The sequence below is a fragment of the Jaculus jaculus genome, chromosome 6 (genome assembly GCF_020740685.1).
Source record: "Jaculus jaculus isolate mJacJac1 chromosome 6, mJacJac1.mat.Y.cur, whole genome shotgun sequence".
NCBI classification, from domain to species: domain Eukaryota; kingdom Metazoa; phylum Chordata; class Mammalia; order Rodentia; family Dipodidae; genus Jaculus; species Jaculus jaculus.
Window position 1 is genome coordinate 144,838,876 of NC_059107.1, and position 16,832 is coordinate 144,855,707.

General features: G+C 41.3%; 1 protein-coding gene across 1 annotated transcript in view; it reads left to right on the forward strand.

Moving 5' to 3' along the window:
* The window catches only part of Dram1 (DNA damage regulated autophagy modulator 1), a 51,020-nt gene that overhangs the window by 16,520 nt on the left and 17,668 nt on the right, over positions 1 to 16,832 (forward strand). The window contains exon 3 of the mRNA XM_045153448.1: positions 3,175 to 3,317. Coding sequence (XP_045009383.1) covers positions 3,175 to 3,317 — 143 coding nt within the window. The remainder of the gene's footprint in view (positions 1 to 3,174; positions 3,318 to 16,832) is intronic.

A 16,832-nucleotide genomic window follows, 5' to 3' on the forward strand; every position in this document is an offset into this window, starting at 1 on the left:
AGTGAATACCAGACCAGCTAGGGTTGGATGGATGACCATGTGTCAAAGAAAACAAAAAGAAAAGAAAAAACAAAAAAAAAACAGGAAAAGCAAAACGGTAAGAATGCTTTAAAAGTCCCGGGATAGGGCTGGAGAGAGATGGCTTAGCAATTAAGTTACTTGACTGCAAAGCTTAAGCCAGATGCACGAGGTGACGCCTGTGCAAAGTCACACAAGTGCACAAGGTGGTGCACATGTCTGGAGTTCTAATCCGGTGGCTAGATGCCCTGGCGTGTCAATTCTCTCTCTCTCTCTCTCTCTCTCTCTCTCTCTCTCTCTCTCTTTCTCTCTCCCCTTCTTCTCGCTCTTTCATAAAAAAGGACAGTCTATTGGGCTTGCCTCAAACCTTAATGTTATGCAAAATGCAGAAAAGAAATAAGCAAGAATTCACAGATTTGAGCAGGTAAAAAATAGAAACTTCAAAATAGTGAAAGGTACAATAAAGAGACAACAGACCAGAAGAAATATTGTAATATTTATGGTAGACAGTAGCCTAGTATACAAAATGTGTCAAAAGCAGCTACAAATTAAACACAAGGAAAAATAAGAAAAACAATGATTAAGAAAAACAATGATCCTGCAGGCTGGAGAGATGGCCTAGCGGTTAAGGCGCTTGCCTGTGAAGCCAAAGGACCTAGGTTCTACTCCCCAGAGCCCATGTAAACCAGATGCACATGGTGGCACATGCATCTGGAGTTCATTTGCAGTGGTTAGAGACCCTGGTGTGCCCACTCTTACTATCTCTCTTTCTCTCTTTCACTCTAATAAGTAAATATAAAATAAAATATTTAACAAAATTGTTTTATTTACTTATTTGAGAGAAAGAGAGAGAGAGAGAGAGAGAGAGGAGAGAGAGAGAGATAATGGGAAGGCCAAGGCCTCCAGCCACTGCAAGCTGCAGACATCACATGTGCCACTTTGTGCATCTGGCTAACATGGGTCCTGAGGAATTGAACCTGGGTCCTTGGGCTTTGCAGGCAAGCACCTTAACTGCTAAGCCATCCCTCTAGCCCTAAGTAAAATATTTTTAAGAAAACAATCATGCAATTCTAAGAAGAAACACAGATGGCTGGTAGATTTTTCTCAGTGGGTTGAGAATTACTAAATCTCACTAATGATCAGGGAAATGCCAGTTAAATGAACAAGTTGTCACTTTTCATTCATTAGCTGCATGTAAAGGCACAGCACAGAATTTCTCTCTAATTCTGCTGAGCAGAGAATACATTGTTACAGTCTCTGAGCAAAGTAGCAGGTGCTTATTAGCATTTTAAATGTGAACATTGTTTTGAAAGAGTGCCAAAGGGTTACATATCAAGGTTGTTCATTGAATAATGTTTGTAATTGGAAAAATCAGGAAGCAGCCAGGTAGGGGGCACACACCTTTAACCCTAGCCCCTGGGGAGGCAGAGGCAGAGGATTGCCATGAGACTACATAGTGAATTCCAGGTCAGCTTAAGCTAGAGTAGACCCTAACTTGAGAACCCCCCCCCAAAAAAATAAATAATAATAATAATAATAAATAAATTTAAAAAAGGAAAATCAAGAAGGAAAGTGGAAATACAGGAATGATAAAATAAACATGGTCACACACAGTATAGACCATGATGAGATCCTCTAAAAATAATGAGGTAGATTTACTTATATTGACTTGGGAAAATGCCCATGGCATACTGTCAGGTAAGAACACCAAGTCACGACACAATTCATGTGTTGTAATGGCATTTATGCAAAAATAGCCAAGATGGTGTTGCTGCGGGTTGAGAGCCAGTGATGCCTCCCGGCGTTCTAGGTAGGCTTAGAACGCCCCAGCCAGTGGCCCTTGAGTCTCAAGTTCTTTTGTCTTTAACTAGAAAAGAATTGAAAATATCAACACAAAGAAGGGTAAATTACAAAACAAACAAACAAATTTACTTAAAGAGATAGAAGTAAGAGGGAAGAAATAAAGCAGGAAACCTCCCAAGATAAGGGGGGAACCCCCGTCCCCCATCTGGCTTGGGTCCTGAGAGGGAACATCCAGGGAATATAGAATATACCTGGCCACTTGGATCAGGTCTTTTTTTTCTTAATATTTTATTTAACTTTTTATCTATTTATTTATTTATGAAAAAGAGAGAGAGAATGGGCACACATCCAGCCACTGCAGATGAGCCTTATTGCCTAGTTCAGATGTATATGAAGGACCTTGATTGGTCGGTGGCTGGGCAAGAAGAGAAATCGGACTCAGAAAGGGCTCACTCATGAGGGAAAAAAGACCAGGAAAAAAAAAGGAAAAATTGGGTATCTTCATATTGTTGTCTTCAATCAGACCACAGTTTTAGTCTTGCCAAGACAGGCCATCTTCTGCGTTTTATATTCTGGGCCTATATCCATAAGCTGACAACTACCTGTGAAAGAAGGTTACCTGTCCTAACCTCTATCAGGTGTGTGTGTGTGAGCATGCGTGTGTGCACGTGCATGTGCAAAATAAGGGAAAGAATAAGTATGTATTGCATTCAGGACTTTTTTGTTGTTGTTGTGCTGAGAATCAGTCTCAAGGCCTGGTAAATGTTAGGCAAACACTTTACCACTGAGCTGTACTCCCAGCCATAATAAAGACATTTTAAAATATCTTATTTTTATTCATTTATTTATTTGACAGAGAAAGAGCTGGGGGGGAGAGAATGGGAGCGCCAGGGCCTCCAGCCACTACAAACAGACTCCAGGTGCTTTTGCCTCCTTGTGCATCTGGCTAACGTGGCTCCTGGGGAATCGAACCTGGGTCCTTTGGCTTTGCAGGCAAACACCTTAACTGCTAAGCCATCCCTCCAGCCCAAGACATTTTTAAATATATTTTATTTTTATGTATTTATCAGAGAGAGTGACAGAGAAAGAGAAATAGAGAGAGAGAGAGAAAAAAAATGGTACATCAGGGCCTCCAGCTGCTGCAAATGAACTCCAGATGCATGTGTCACCTTGTTATGTGGAACCTAGGGAACTGAACCTCGGTCCTTTGGCTTTGCAGGCAAGTGCCTTCACCACTAAGTCATCTCTCCAACCCATAAAGCTATTTTAAAAATGTGATTCACACCTGCCACCATGTTTTTCATTATTAAAACAATCAAGTAAGAGAATTCTCTGATGGCCTTTCTTTTTCAGGTGCCGCCACCATGTACACAAGATATAAAATAGTTGAGAAGCAAAATCAAACGAGCTACTTCAGCACTCCCGTCTTTAACTTGGTGTCGTTGGCTCTTGGATTGGTGGGATGTATTGGAATGGGCATTGTAGCCAATTTTCAGGTATGGCCTGTGCCTTGGGGTACTAAGGGCGATGGGCGATGGGGTGCTTGCGTGAGACAAGAGGCAGGCATGCAAAAGCAAGTCGGCGCCAGGAGCCTTGCAATGGGCCATGAGTTCTAAGAATTGAATTCATGTGAGTTCTAGAAACAAATTTTTACCATGCTTGCTCCAGCAGCACACAGACTAAAATTAGACCAATCAAGAGAAGATTAGTCTGGCTTCTGTGCAAAGATGATGTGCAAATTCATGAAGAAACAAACCTCTAGCCGGGCGTGGTGGCGCACGCCTTTAATCTCAGCACTCCAGAGGCAGAGGTAGGAGGATTGTCTTGAGTTCAAGCCACCCTGAGACTACATAGTGAATTCCAGGTCAGCCTGGACTAGAACGAGACCCTATCTCAAAAAAAAAAAAAAAAAAAAATCTTTACCATGTGACTATCAGTATTGCCTGGAGCTTGGGGGAGGGGAGATCGGGTGCTCGTTTGCTTGAATGTATATCTCACATGACGCTATAGGGCGGGTATTGCTCCCTATTCTTTCTTTCTTTGTTTTCATTTTCTTGGCTTTTTCGAGGTAGGGTCTCACTCTAGTTTGGGCTGACTTGGAACTCACTTTGTACTTCCAGGCTGGGCTTGAACATACAGAGATCCTCCTAGCCCTGCCTCCCTTGTACTAGGATTAAAGATGTGTACCACTATACCCAGCCCATTTCTTCTTCTTCTTTTTCTTAATTAATTAATTAATTTATTTATTCACTTACTTGAGGGAGAAAGAGGCAAATAGAGAAAATAGACTCTAGCCATTGTAAAAGAACTCCAGGTGTATGTGCCACCTTGTGCATCTGGCATGGGTAATGAGGAACCAAACTCATGTCCTTAGGTTCTGCAGGCAGGTACCTTAACCACTGAGCAATCTCTCTAGCCCGTGCGGCATTTATTTTATTTATTTATTTATGTTTTACGAGGTAGGGTCTCACTCTAGTCCAGGCTGACCTGGAATTCACTATGTAGTTTCAGGATGGTCTCGAACTCACAGCTATCCTCCTACCTCTGCTTCCTGAGTGCTTAGATTAAAGGCAGGCACCACCATGCCCAGCTGCATTTATTTATGTTTTTAATTTTTAAGTTTGTGTTATTTTTAAAATATTTTATTTTTATTTATTTATTTGACAGAGAATGGGTATGCCAGGGCCTCCCGCGTGCGTCCCTTGTGCATCTGGCTAACATGGGTCCTGGAGAATCGAACCTGGGTCCTTTGGCTTTGCAGACACATGCCTTAACCACTAAGCCATCCCTCTAGCCCTGTGTTCTTTTTTTTTTTTTTTTTTTTTTTTTTTAAGTGCTGGAACTAAAGGTGTGTGCCTCAATACCATACTCACCTTTCTTTTTGAGACAAGGTCTCTGTCTCTGAACCCAGAGCTTGGTGATTGAGGCAAACTAGCGAGCCAGCAAACCCTGGGGATCTTCTTGTGTCGGCTGCCCCAGTGCTGTGATTCCAGGTGCGTGGCCTGATGTCTGGCTTTCCTACGAGTGCTGGGGATCCAATCTCACCCTATGCTGCCAGCACTTTCCTGTCTGAGCCATCTCCCAGCCTCTTGAGCATCATTATTTTCATTTTCAGATTGCTGTTCACCCCACTGGTTTTCAAGAGGGCATTTAAACTTTAGTCTATGAAGACTCTAGTATTTTACGAACATCTCTTGAGTTTCACATTAATATTAATGATAATCGTGCCCGCCTTATAGGACTGTTGCAAGGATGACTGAATGAGGTGATGTGCAGCACCCAGCAGTCTGTACCGGGTGGCAATCTTGGCCAGAACCATTGTGATGGGTCTGTGTTCTCTAGCTATTGTCTCCATGGCAGAGCCGATTGGAGGGCTTGGCTTCTGCCTGGGGTGGGGTGGGGGACTATTTAAATTTCCTCTCACCAGGGGACATCTTTTTTTGTTGTTCTTTTTGGGGGGGGGTTCGAGGTAGGGGGGTTCACTGCAGCTCAGGCTGTCCTGGAATTCACCCTGGAGTCTCAGGGTGGCCTCGAACTCATGGCAACCCTCTTACCTCTGCCTCCCAAGTGCTGGGATTAAAGGCGTGAGCCACCATGCCCGGCTCAGGGGTCATCTTATATGATGCTTATTTTCATGAAAAGATGGTGGCCTTTGTCTCGAGTGGGCTGAGCAAATGCACGCCATATACTCATGTGCTGCCTGACCATCCTCTGACATCCACTCCCTGCATGAGGCTAGACCATGATCAGAGCAGTCCCAGTCTGATCGTACCCCATGGCTGCACTTCCCAGCAGGGAGTGCCATCTGCCGATTGGGGCATTAGGATAAAGCACTTCAGGAAATGCAGGCTTGGATGTCCCAAGGGATTAGGGCAAAAGAACCTCCCCATTCCTATGTGACACAACATCTGCTGATGACCCCCCCCCCTCCGCCCCGGTGAGAGATGGTCTCTCAGAGCCAACCAGTTTGTGTCAGGATATTATAAACCCTGTGTTCTTCATTGTTTCTTTGTTCATATTAGAAGCTAGCAAAGTGGGCCCAAATTTGTTGTTCCTCTGAAGCAAGTATATAGAGCTTTGGTTTTCTTCTGGCTCCATCTTAGTTCCTAGCCTTTTCTTTTTCTTTATTCATGTTACTGCTTGATTTTTGAGACAGGTTTTCATGTACCCAAAGCTGGCCTTGAACTCCTGATCCTCCTGCCTCCACCTGCAGAGTACTGGTATTCCAAGCATGTGCTATCATACCTGTTTTGTATGATGAGTTTTGTATGAGTGTCCCAATATGAAGAAGCGAGAGGATCAAGAGAACCACTCTGGGACACTTGTCACATTGTAGGGATAAAGTTTATTCTGCTTTATGAAAACATGTACTCTGCTTTTCATAAAGACAAATGTTTACTGAAATGTTTCTTTGTAGCATTAGGCATGTTTATGAAAGTAGTTCATATATTAATGCATATAGTTTTAAAGTGATTTATCTATTTATTTGAGGGAGTCAGAAAGAGAGAACGGGTGTGCCAAGGCCTCAAGCCACTGCAGAGGAACTCCAGATGCGTGTGCCACCATGTGCATCTGACTTTATGTGGGTACTGGGGAATCTAACATGGGTTCTTTGGCTTTGCAGGCATGTGCCTTAACTGCTAAGCTATCTCTCCAGCCCAATGTGTATAATTATATTTATTTATTCATTCATTCATTCATTCATTTATTGGCTTTACAAGTCTTGCTCTAGTCCAGGCTGACCTGGAATTCACTATGTATGAGGGTGGCCTTAAACTCAAAGCAAACCTTCTACCTCTGCCTCCTTAGTGCATATAATTTTAATAAGAGCCTTAGATGGGAACATTGCTTTTCTTTTTTCTTTTTTTAAAATTTTTTATTTATTTATTTGAGAGCGACAGACACAGAGAGAAAGACAGATAGAGGGAGACAGAGAGAATGGGCTTCCAGCCTCTGCAAACGAACTCCAGACACATGCGCCCCCTTGTGCATCTGGCTAACGTGGGACCTGGGGAACCGAGCCTCGAACCGGGGTCCTTAGGCTTCACAGGCAAGCACTTAACCGCTAAGCCATCTCTCCAGCCCAACATTGCTTTTCTTGTTTATTGATGGCGAAACAGAGGCTCAGAGAGGCTAATGCTGATCTAAGATCATATAAGTTATGTGGGGGAGAAGTGGCTTTCAAGTTGAAGGAAGAACTTGTGGGAAAGAGTTAACCTGAACATAGAGTTTGAATTGAAAAAATACCCATGAGGGGAAAAAACTGCTTAAACAGACAGCTCTCTGTCAGTGGGTTCTGTATACATGGAGTCAACCAATCTCAGATGGAAAATACAGAGAAAAAAAACTGCATGAGAACTGAACATGTTACTTATTTATTTACTTTTGAGGTAGGGTCTCACCATAGACCAGGCTGACCTGGAATTCACTCTGTAGTTCCAGGCTGGCCTCAAACTCACAGTAATCCTCCTCTCTTTCTTTGCCTCCCAAATGCTGAGATTAAAGGCGTGTGCCGCCACACCTGGTTCAGACCTTTTTTTCTCTTGGCATTATTCCCTAAACAGTTCAGTATAAAACTATGTACATAGCAGTCACATTGCATCAGGCATTATAAATCATTTAAAGATGGCTTACGGTACACAGAGACCTTGCATAGGTTATATGCAACACTACAACATTTTAATATTATTTATTCAAAAGTTTTCTATAATGTACTTGAGCCTCTGTGGGTGTTGGAATTTGCGGGGTTCTTAGGGCAGATTTCTCTGGATAATGTAGGATGAGTGTGCAGCTCACAGCTCTTTGATCAGAAAGCCTGATGAAAAGGGGAGGAGACTTAGTGGAATAAATTAGCTGGCAGAGCGTGACTATGAACTGTCAGTGGGGGTGGGACACATTTGATTGTGTCATTGAATCCTCTGACTAGCTCAACACCAGAAGACATACAGATGTCATTTTTCATTTTTTAATTTTTAAATATAGTTTATTTATTTATTTATTTGAGAGAGAGAGAATGGGCATGCCAGGGCCTCCAACCACTGCAAACAAACTCCGCATGCATGCGCCTTCTTGTGCATAAGGCTTATGTGGGTCCTGGAGAGTTGAACTGGGATCCTTTGGCTTTGTAGGCAAACACCTTAAGTGTTAAGCCATCTCTTTAGCCCTTAGTTCTTTTTATATGTACTTTATTTGTGACAGAGAGAGAAAGAGAGAATGAGCATGCCAGGGTGTTGGGAGCTGTAGCTGCTCTTTGACCATGAGAACTGAAACTGTTTTTGGATCTCTGGGCACAGAGGTCTTATCGTATGGCCTTGGCAAACAGTCTTCAGACACAGAGGCATTTGTGGAGCAGACTTTAGGCACGTAGGCACTGTCTGGAAAGTTTTATTTTCTGTATGTAAGCTTGTGCTTGCCTGAATAAATCTAAGACCTTGATCAGAATATAGACTTGGTCTCCTTCTTTGTGTCTCTTGTCTCCCATCCAGGTTAATTTCCCCTCAGGTCCTTGTTTAACTCCCCGCTGGCCGGCTTTTGATGGTTGGATAGTGGGGATTTTTCTCTTTTTTGGGGGGTGGGGTGGGGTTGAGGTAGGGTCTTACTCTGGCCCAGGCTGACCTGGAATTCACTATGTAGTCTCAGGGTGGTCATGAACTCACAGGGAATTCTCCTACCTCTGCCTCCCCATTGCTGGGATTAAAGGCATACACCATCACACCCAGTTGTTGTTTTACTTATTTGTTTATTTATTCATTTATTTTGAGGTAGGGTCTCACTCTGGCCCAAGCTGACCTGGAATTCACTATGTAGTCTCAGGGTGGTCACGAACTCACAGGGAATTCTCCTACCTCTGCCTCTCAAGTGCTGGGATTAAAGATGTGTGTCACCACTCCTGGTTAAATAATGGAAATTTTTATTCTCTTGAACTTTTCCACGAAGGGATTAATCTTTACAAAAACCCAAAACAGAAGCTTCTTAACTTCTGAGCGTAAAGTGTTTGCCTTGTCAATGTTCCCGTAAATATTCCTTTACAACTTCCTTATTTGATATTCTGCAATGCACTTTTGGCATGCTGTTAGCAAACCAACTTGAACTAGTAACCTCGAGAAGAACCTGCGCCGTGAAGCCAAGCAAGCAAGAGAGGGAGGCTGGTGGTGGCTGTGCTTGAACTGCCTAAGTCCAGTTATGAGAGGTTCACGATGACGTTCCTGAGTGCGTGGGTAGATGGACTGTTTTTATTGCTGTGTTGTTGCTGTTAGTTTGAGGCCACCCTGAGACTACATAATGAATTCCAGGTCAGCCTGAGCCAGAGTGAGACCCCACCTCTAAAAAATTTTTTTAAAATATTTTTATTTATTAAAGAAAGATTCCTTTTTCTCTCCCCATATATAGATAGGTTTAATTTTTATTTATTTATTTATTTTACAAAGTAGGGTCTCTCTGTAGCCCAGGCTGACCTGGAACACACTGTGGTGCCAAGCTGGCTGTGGACTCACAGCAATCCTCCCACCTCTGCCTCCCAAGTGCTGGGAGTAAAGGTGTGCACCACTATGCCTAGCTAAAAAAATTTTTTTTTTCTTTTTACTTATTTATTTGAGAGAGAGAGGAAGAAGCAGGGAGTAAGAGAGAGAATGAATGAAGGCAGGAGAGAATAGGCACACCAGGACCTCCAGCCGCTGCAAACAAACTCCAGATGTATGTGCCACCCTGTGGCTGACGTGGGTCCTGGGGAATCAAACCTGGATCCTTTGGCTTTGCAGGCAAGCATCCTAACCACTAGTCTCTCCAGTCCTAAACACTATTATTTATTTATTTTGGCTTTTTAAGGTAGGGTCTTGCTGTCTAGCCCAGGCTGACCTGAAATTCACTATGGAGTCTCAGGGTGGCCTAGAAGTCACAGCAATTCACCTATCTCTGCCTCCTGAGGGCTGGGATTAAAGGCATGTGCCACCATGCCTGGCAAAAAAAAAAAAAAAAAAAAAAAGTTTTTTTGAGGTAAGGTCTCACTCTAGCCTAGGCCAAAAATTATTATTATTATTATTTTTGTTCATTTTTTTTAATTTTTATTTTTATTAACATTTTCCATGATTATAAAATATATCCCATGGTAATTCCCTACCTCCCCACCCCCACACTTTCCCATTTGAAATTCCATTCTCCATCATATTACCTCCCCATTACAATCATTGTAATTACATATATACAATATCAACCTATTAAGTATACTCCTCCCTTCCTTTCTCCACACTTTATGTCTCCTTTTTAACTTACTGGCCTCTGCTACTAAGTATTTTCATTCTCAAGCAGAAGCCCAGTCATCTGTAGCTAGGATCCACATATGAGAGAGAACATGTGGCGCTTGGCTTTCTGGGCCTGGGTTACCTCACTTAGTATAATCCTTTCCAGGTCCATCCATTTTTCTGCAAATTTCATAACTTCATTTTTCTTTACCGCTGAGTAGAACTCCATTGTATAAATGTGCCACATCTTCATTATCCACTCATCTGTTGAGGGACATCTAGGCTGGTTCCATTTCCCAGCTATTATAAATTGAGCAGCAATAAACATGGTTGAGCACGTACTTCTAAGGAAATGAGATGAGTCCTTTGGATATATGCCTAGGAGTGCTATAGCAGGGTCATATGGTAGATCAATCTCTAGCTGTTTTAGGAACCTCCACACTGTTTTCCACAATGGCTGGACCAGATTGCATTCCCACCAGCAGTGCAGAAGGGTTCCTTTTTTTCCACATCCCCGCCAACATTTATGATCATTTGTTTTCATGATGGTGGCCAATCTGACAGGAGTGAGATAGAATCTCAATGTAGTTTTAATCTGCATTTCCCTGATGACTAGTGACGTAGAACCCAAAAATTTTTTTTTTTTTTTTTTTTTTCATTTATTAACATTTTCCATGATTATAAAATATATCCCATGGTAATTCCCTCCCTCCCCACCCCCACACTTTCCCGTTTGAAATTCCATTCTCAATCATATTACCTCCCCATTACAATCATTGTAATTACATATATACAATATCAACCTATTAAGTATCCTCCTCCCTTCCTTTCTCCACCCTTTATGTCTCCTTTTCAACTTACTGGCCTCTGCTACTAAGTATTTTCATTCTCACACAGAAGCCCAGTCATCTGTAGCTAGGATCCCCATATGAGGGAGAACATGTGGCGCTTGGCTTTCTGGGCCTGGGTTACCTGACTTAGTATAATACTTTCCAGGTCCATCCATTTTTCTGCAAATTTCATAACTTCATTTTTCTTTACCGCTGAGTAGAACTCCATTGTATAAATGTACCACATCTTCATTATCCACTCATCTGTTGAGGGACATCTAGGCTGGTTCCATTTCCCAGCTATTATAAATTGAGCAGCAATAAACATGGTTGAGCATGTACTTCTAAGGAAATGAGATGAATCCTTTGGATATATGCCTAGGAGTGCTATAGCTGGGTCATATGGTAGATCAATCTCTAGCTGCTTTAGGAACCTCCACACTGTTTTCCACAATGGCTGGACCAGATTGCATTCCCACCAGCAGTGCAGAAGGGTTCCTTTTTTTCCACATCCCCGCCAACATTTATGATCATTTGTTTTCATGATGGTGGCCAATCTGACAGGAGTGAGATGGAATCTCAATGTAGTTTTAATCTGCATTTCCCTGATGACTAGTGACGTAGAACATTTTTTTAGGTGCTTATATGCCATTCGTATTTCTTCCTTTGTGAACTCTCTATTTAGCTCCTTAGCCCATTTTTTGATTGGCCTGTTTGATTCCTTATTAGTTATCTTTTTGAGTTCTTTGTATATCCTAGATATTAATCCTTTATCAGATATATAGCTGGCGAAGATTTTTTCCCATTCTGTAGGTTGCCTCTTTGCTTTTTTCACTGTGTCCTTTGCGGTGCAAAATCTTTGTAATTTCATTAGGTCCCAGTGGTTAATCTGTGGTTTTATTGCCTGAGCAATTGGGGTTGTATTTAGAAAGTCTTTGCCAAGACCAATATGTTGGAGGGTTTCCCCAACTTTTTCCTCTAGCAGTTTCAAAGTTTCCGGTCTGATGTTAAGGTCTTTAATCCATTTGGACTTAATTCTTGTGCATGGCGAGAGAGAAGAATCTATTTTCATCCTTCTGCAGATATTTATCCAGTTTTCAAAACACCATTTGCTGAAGAGGCTGTCTCTTCTCCAATGAGTATTTTTGGCATTTTTATCGAATATCAGGTGGCTATAGCTACTTGGGCTTACATCTGGGTCCTCTATTCTGTTCCACTGATCTACATGTCTGTTTTTGTGCCAGTACCATGCTGTTTTTGTTACTATGGCTCTGTAGTATAGGTTAAAATCAGGTATGGTGATACCACCAGCCTCTTGTTTGTTGCTCAGTATTATTTTAGATATTCGAGGTTTTTTATGATTCCAAATGAATTTTTGGATTGTTTTTTCTATTTCCATGAAGAAAGCCTTTGGAATTTTGATAGGGATTGCATTAAATGTGTAGATTGCTTTAGGTAAGATTGCCATTTTCACGATATTGATTCTTCCAAGCCAGGAACAAGGGATGTTTCTCCACTTTCTAGTGTCTTCTGCAATTTCTCGCTTGAGTGTCTTAAAGTTCTCATTGTATAGATTCTTTACTTCCTTAGTTAGGTTTATTCCAAGGTATTTTATTTTTTTTGATGCAATTGTGAATGGGAGTGATTCTCTGATTTCATCCTCTGTGTGTTTGTTGTTAGCATATATGAAGGCTACTGATTTCTGTGTATTTATTTTGTATCCTGCTACATTGCTGTAGGTTTTGATTAGCTCTAACAGCTTGCTAGTAGAGTCTTTAGGGTCCTTTATGTATAGAATCATGTCATCTGCAAATAGTGATAACTTGATTTCTTCCTTTCCAATTTGTATCCCTTTTATGTGTGTCTCTTGCCTTATTGCTATGGCTAAGACTTCCAAAACTATATTAAATAGAAGTGGAGACAGTGGACACCCTTGTCTTGTTCCTGATTTTAGTGGAAAAGCTTCCAGTTTTTCCCCATTTAGTAATATGTTGGCTGTAGGCTTGTCATAAATAGCCTTTATTATATTGAGATATGTTCCTTCTATTCCCAGTCTCTGTAGGACTTTTATCATGAAGGGATGTTGGATTTTGTCAAATGCTTTCTCTGCATCTAATGAGATGATCATGTGATTTTTGTCCTTCAACCCATTTATGTAATGTATTACATTTATAGATTTGCGTATGTTGAACCATCCCTGCATCTCTGGGATAAAGCCTACTTGGTCAGGGTGAATGATCTTTTTGATATACTCTTGTATTCTGTTTGCCAATATTTTGTTGAGAATTTTTGCATCTATGTTCATGAGGGAGATTGGTCTGTAATTTTCTTTTTTTGTTCTATCTTTGCCTGGTTTTGGTATCAGGGTGATGCTGGCCTCATAGAAGGAGTTTGGTAGGATTCCTTCTTTTTCTATTTCCTGGAAAAGCTTAAGAAGCAATGGTGTTAGCTCTTCCTTAAAAGTCTGGTAAAATTCAGCAGTGAATCCATCCGGGCCTGGGCTTTTTTTAGTTGGGAGATTATTGATAACTGCTCGGATCTCCATGTTTGTTATAGGTCTATTTAAGTGATTAATCTCATTTTGATTTAATTTAGGTAGGTCATATAGATCAAGGAAATCATCCATTTCTTTCAGATTTTCATACTTTGTGGAGTATATGCTTTTATAGTATGTCCCTATAATTTTTTGAATTTCTCTGGAATCTGTTGTGATGTTACCTTGTTCATCTCTGATTTTATTAATTTGTGTCTCTTCTCTCTTTCTTTTGGTCAGATTTGCTAAGGGTTTATCAATCTTGTTTATCCTTTCAAAGAACCAACTCTTTGTTTCATTAATTCTTTGGATTGTTCTTTTTGTTTCTATTTCATTAATTTCTGCCCTAATCTTTATTATTTCTTCCCGTCTACTACTTTTTGGTTTGCCTTGTTCTTCTTTTTCCAAGGCTTTAAGGCGAAGCATTAGGTCGTTTACTTGCGACCTTTCTAATTTCTTAATATAGGCACTTAAGGCTATAAATTTACCTCTTAGAACTGCCTTCATTGTGTCCCAGAGATTTTGGCATGTTGTGTTCTCATTATCATTTGACTCTATAAATTTTTTGATTTCCTTTTTGATTTCTTCATTGACCCACTCATCATTTAGTAGTGTATTGTTTAGCTTCCATGATTTTGTGTATGCTCTATAGCCTTTCTTGCTACTGATTTGTAGTTTAATTCCATTGTGGTCAGATAGAATGCAAGGAATTATTTCAATTTTCCTGAATTTGTTAAGATTTGCTTTGTGTCCTAATATATGGTCTATTTTAGAGAATGTTCCATGTGCTGCTGAAAAGAATGTATATTCTGCAGCCTTTGGATGAAATGTCCTGTATATATCTGTTAGGTCCATATCTTCTATGACCTCATTTAGTCCAGATGCCTCTCTGTTTATTCTTTCCCTGGATGACCTGTCTATTGATGAGAGTGGGGTGTTAAAGTCACCCACCACCACCGTGTTTGGTGTTATCTGTGACCTTAGTTCTAATAGTGTTTGTTTGACGAATTTGGGAGCCCCCATGTTAGGTGCATATATGTTTAGGATTGTAATGTCCTCCTGTTGGAGTGTGCCCTTAATCAATATAAAGTGACCTTCCTTATCTTTTTTGACTAACTTCGGACTAAAGTCCACCCTGTCTGATATTAGGATAGCAACCCCTGCTTGTTTTCTAGGCCCATTTGCTTGAAACACCGTCTTCCAACCTTTCACCCTAAGATAATGTCTATCCTTTGTAGAAAGGTGAGTTTCTTGAAGACAACAAATTGTAGGATCCTGCTTTTTAACCCAGTCTGCAAATCTATGTCTTTTCGTTGGGGCATTGAGACCGTTGATATTAAGAGATATTATTGAAAGGTATGTATTTATGTTTGCCATTTTTGTGTGTGTGTGTGTGTGTTACTGGTTCTACCTGTGCTCTCTTCTGTTAACTGGTATTTGAGTATGGCTGGTTTTTTCTAGGTTCCTTATATGTGTGCTTTTCCTTTTGTTCAGCATGGAGGATTCTATCAAGTATTTTCTGTAGAGCTGGTTTTGTCTTCAGATATTCCTTTAACCTGCTTTTGTCATGGAATGTCTTTATTTCTCCATCTATTTGGATGGATAACTTTGCAGGATAAAGTAACCTTGGTTGACAGTTGTTATCTTTCAGAACTTGGAATATATCACTCCAGGCCCTTCTGGCTTTAAAAGTTTGTGTTGAATAATCTGCTGTAATCCTGATGGGCTTGCTTTTGTAGGTAACTTGATTTTTCTCTCTAACTGCTTTCAATATTTTTTCTTTGGTTTGTGTGTTTGGAAGTTTGAGTATAATGTGGCGAGGAGAGTTTCTTTCTGGGTTTTGTCTGGCTGGGGTTCTAAAGGCTTCCTGTATCTGTATTGGCACCTCTTTCCCAATTTGGGGAAAATTTTCCTCTATGATTTTGTTGAAGATGCCTACTATGCCTCTGGAGTGGAATTCTTCTCCTTCTACTATGCCCTGAATTCTTATATTGGATCTTTTCATAGTGTCCCGAATATCTTGAAATTCCCACTCATACTTTTCTATAAGTTTGTCTTTCTTTTTGTTGGACTGCATTAGGTCTGCCACCTGATCTTCTAGCTTAGATATTCTGTCCTCTCCCTCATCCATCCTACTGGTGAGATTTTCTACAGAGTTTTTTATTTCATTAACTGTGTTCTTCATTGCTAGTAATTCTGACTGGTTTTTCTTTATTATTTCTATTTCTCTATTTATGTCTTGTATTGCCTTCTTTATTTCATTAAATTGGTGTCCTGCCTCTTCTTTGATTCCTTTGATTTCCTCTTTGATTTCCTCTTTGATTTCTTCTTTGATTGTTTTCATGTGTTCTTTGACCTCTTTGAACATATTTATAATTATTCTTTTGAACTCTTTCTCAGGCATTTCCTCTAACTCTTTCTCACTGGAGGACATTTCTGATGCATTAATACTTTTAGGTGGATTTATATCGTCTTGCTTTTTAGTGTTTCTTGTGTTATAATGTATATATTTTTGCATCTTGGATTAAGTTAATGCTTGGATTTTCTAGCTAGCTGTGTATTCTTAGCTGTATCAATTGATTTGGTGTAAAATATTTTCAGGGTAGGACCTTAAGGTATTAGGTGTGGCTCTTAAGACTCTCAGAGTATCTACAAAGATGTTCTTGGGGGTTGAGTTTCCCTGCTATAGGAGTATTCAAGCAGGCTGAGTGGAATAATATACTGGTAGATTCTAAAATTTAGCTAAACACTGTACCCATTCCATCAAAAACAGCCCCGAGTATGTATGCAAGAGTAGTTATTATAATGACCAGATCCTCTATCAACAAAGAGGTTTAGATTTCTGGTCTGTTGAGGTATCCAAGTCAGCTTGTGACCAGGTGAGACCCTTCCCTGGTGCAATCCCAGTTACCTTGGGTGATTGTGGTCTCAGTCAAGTTGCTGCCTGGGTCGTCGGGCTGCTGTTCTGATTTCTGGAGCTGGGCACTTGCTTTTCCTACGGGGCAAACTGAGTCGCTGCCGCCGCCTCTGCAGCTGTTGTAGGTGTCACCGCCGGAGCCCCCACCACTGCTGAAGCTGCCGTTGTCGTGTCCACCGCTGCTGCTCACCCCGAAGCCGCTGCTCTCCTGGGTCCGCTGCTGCTGGGGCCACTGGTACCGGTGCTGGAGCCGCTGAAGTTGCTGCCAAATTCTGCTCCTGCTTGGGTCCCGCCGTCAGCCCAAGTTGGCGTGGCCGGGTCCCGGGCCGCTGCTGTGTTCGCTGGAGCTGGGTTCAGGCGGCAGGGGAGGGGAGGGAGCCGCGCTGTTCTGGTTGTATCGTTTCTCCACGTGTGCTTTTACTTCGCGGTCTGCTCCTCCCTCCGTTGCTCGCTGCCGCTCTCCCCTCACGTTTCCCGAGTTGCGGAGAGCGCGG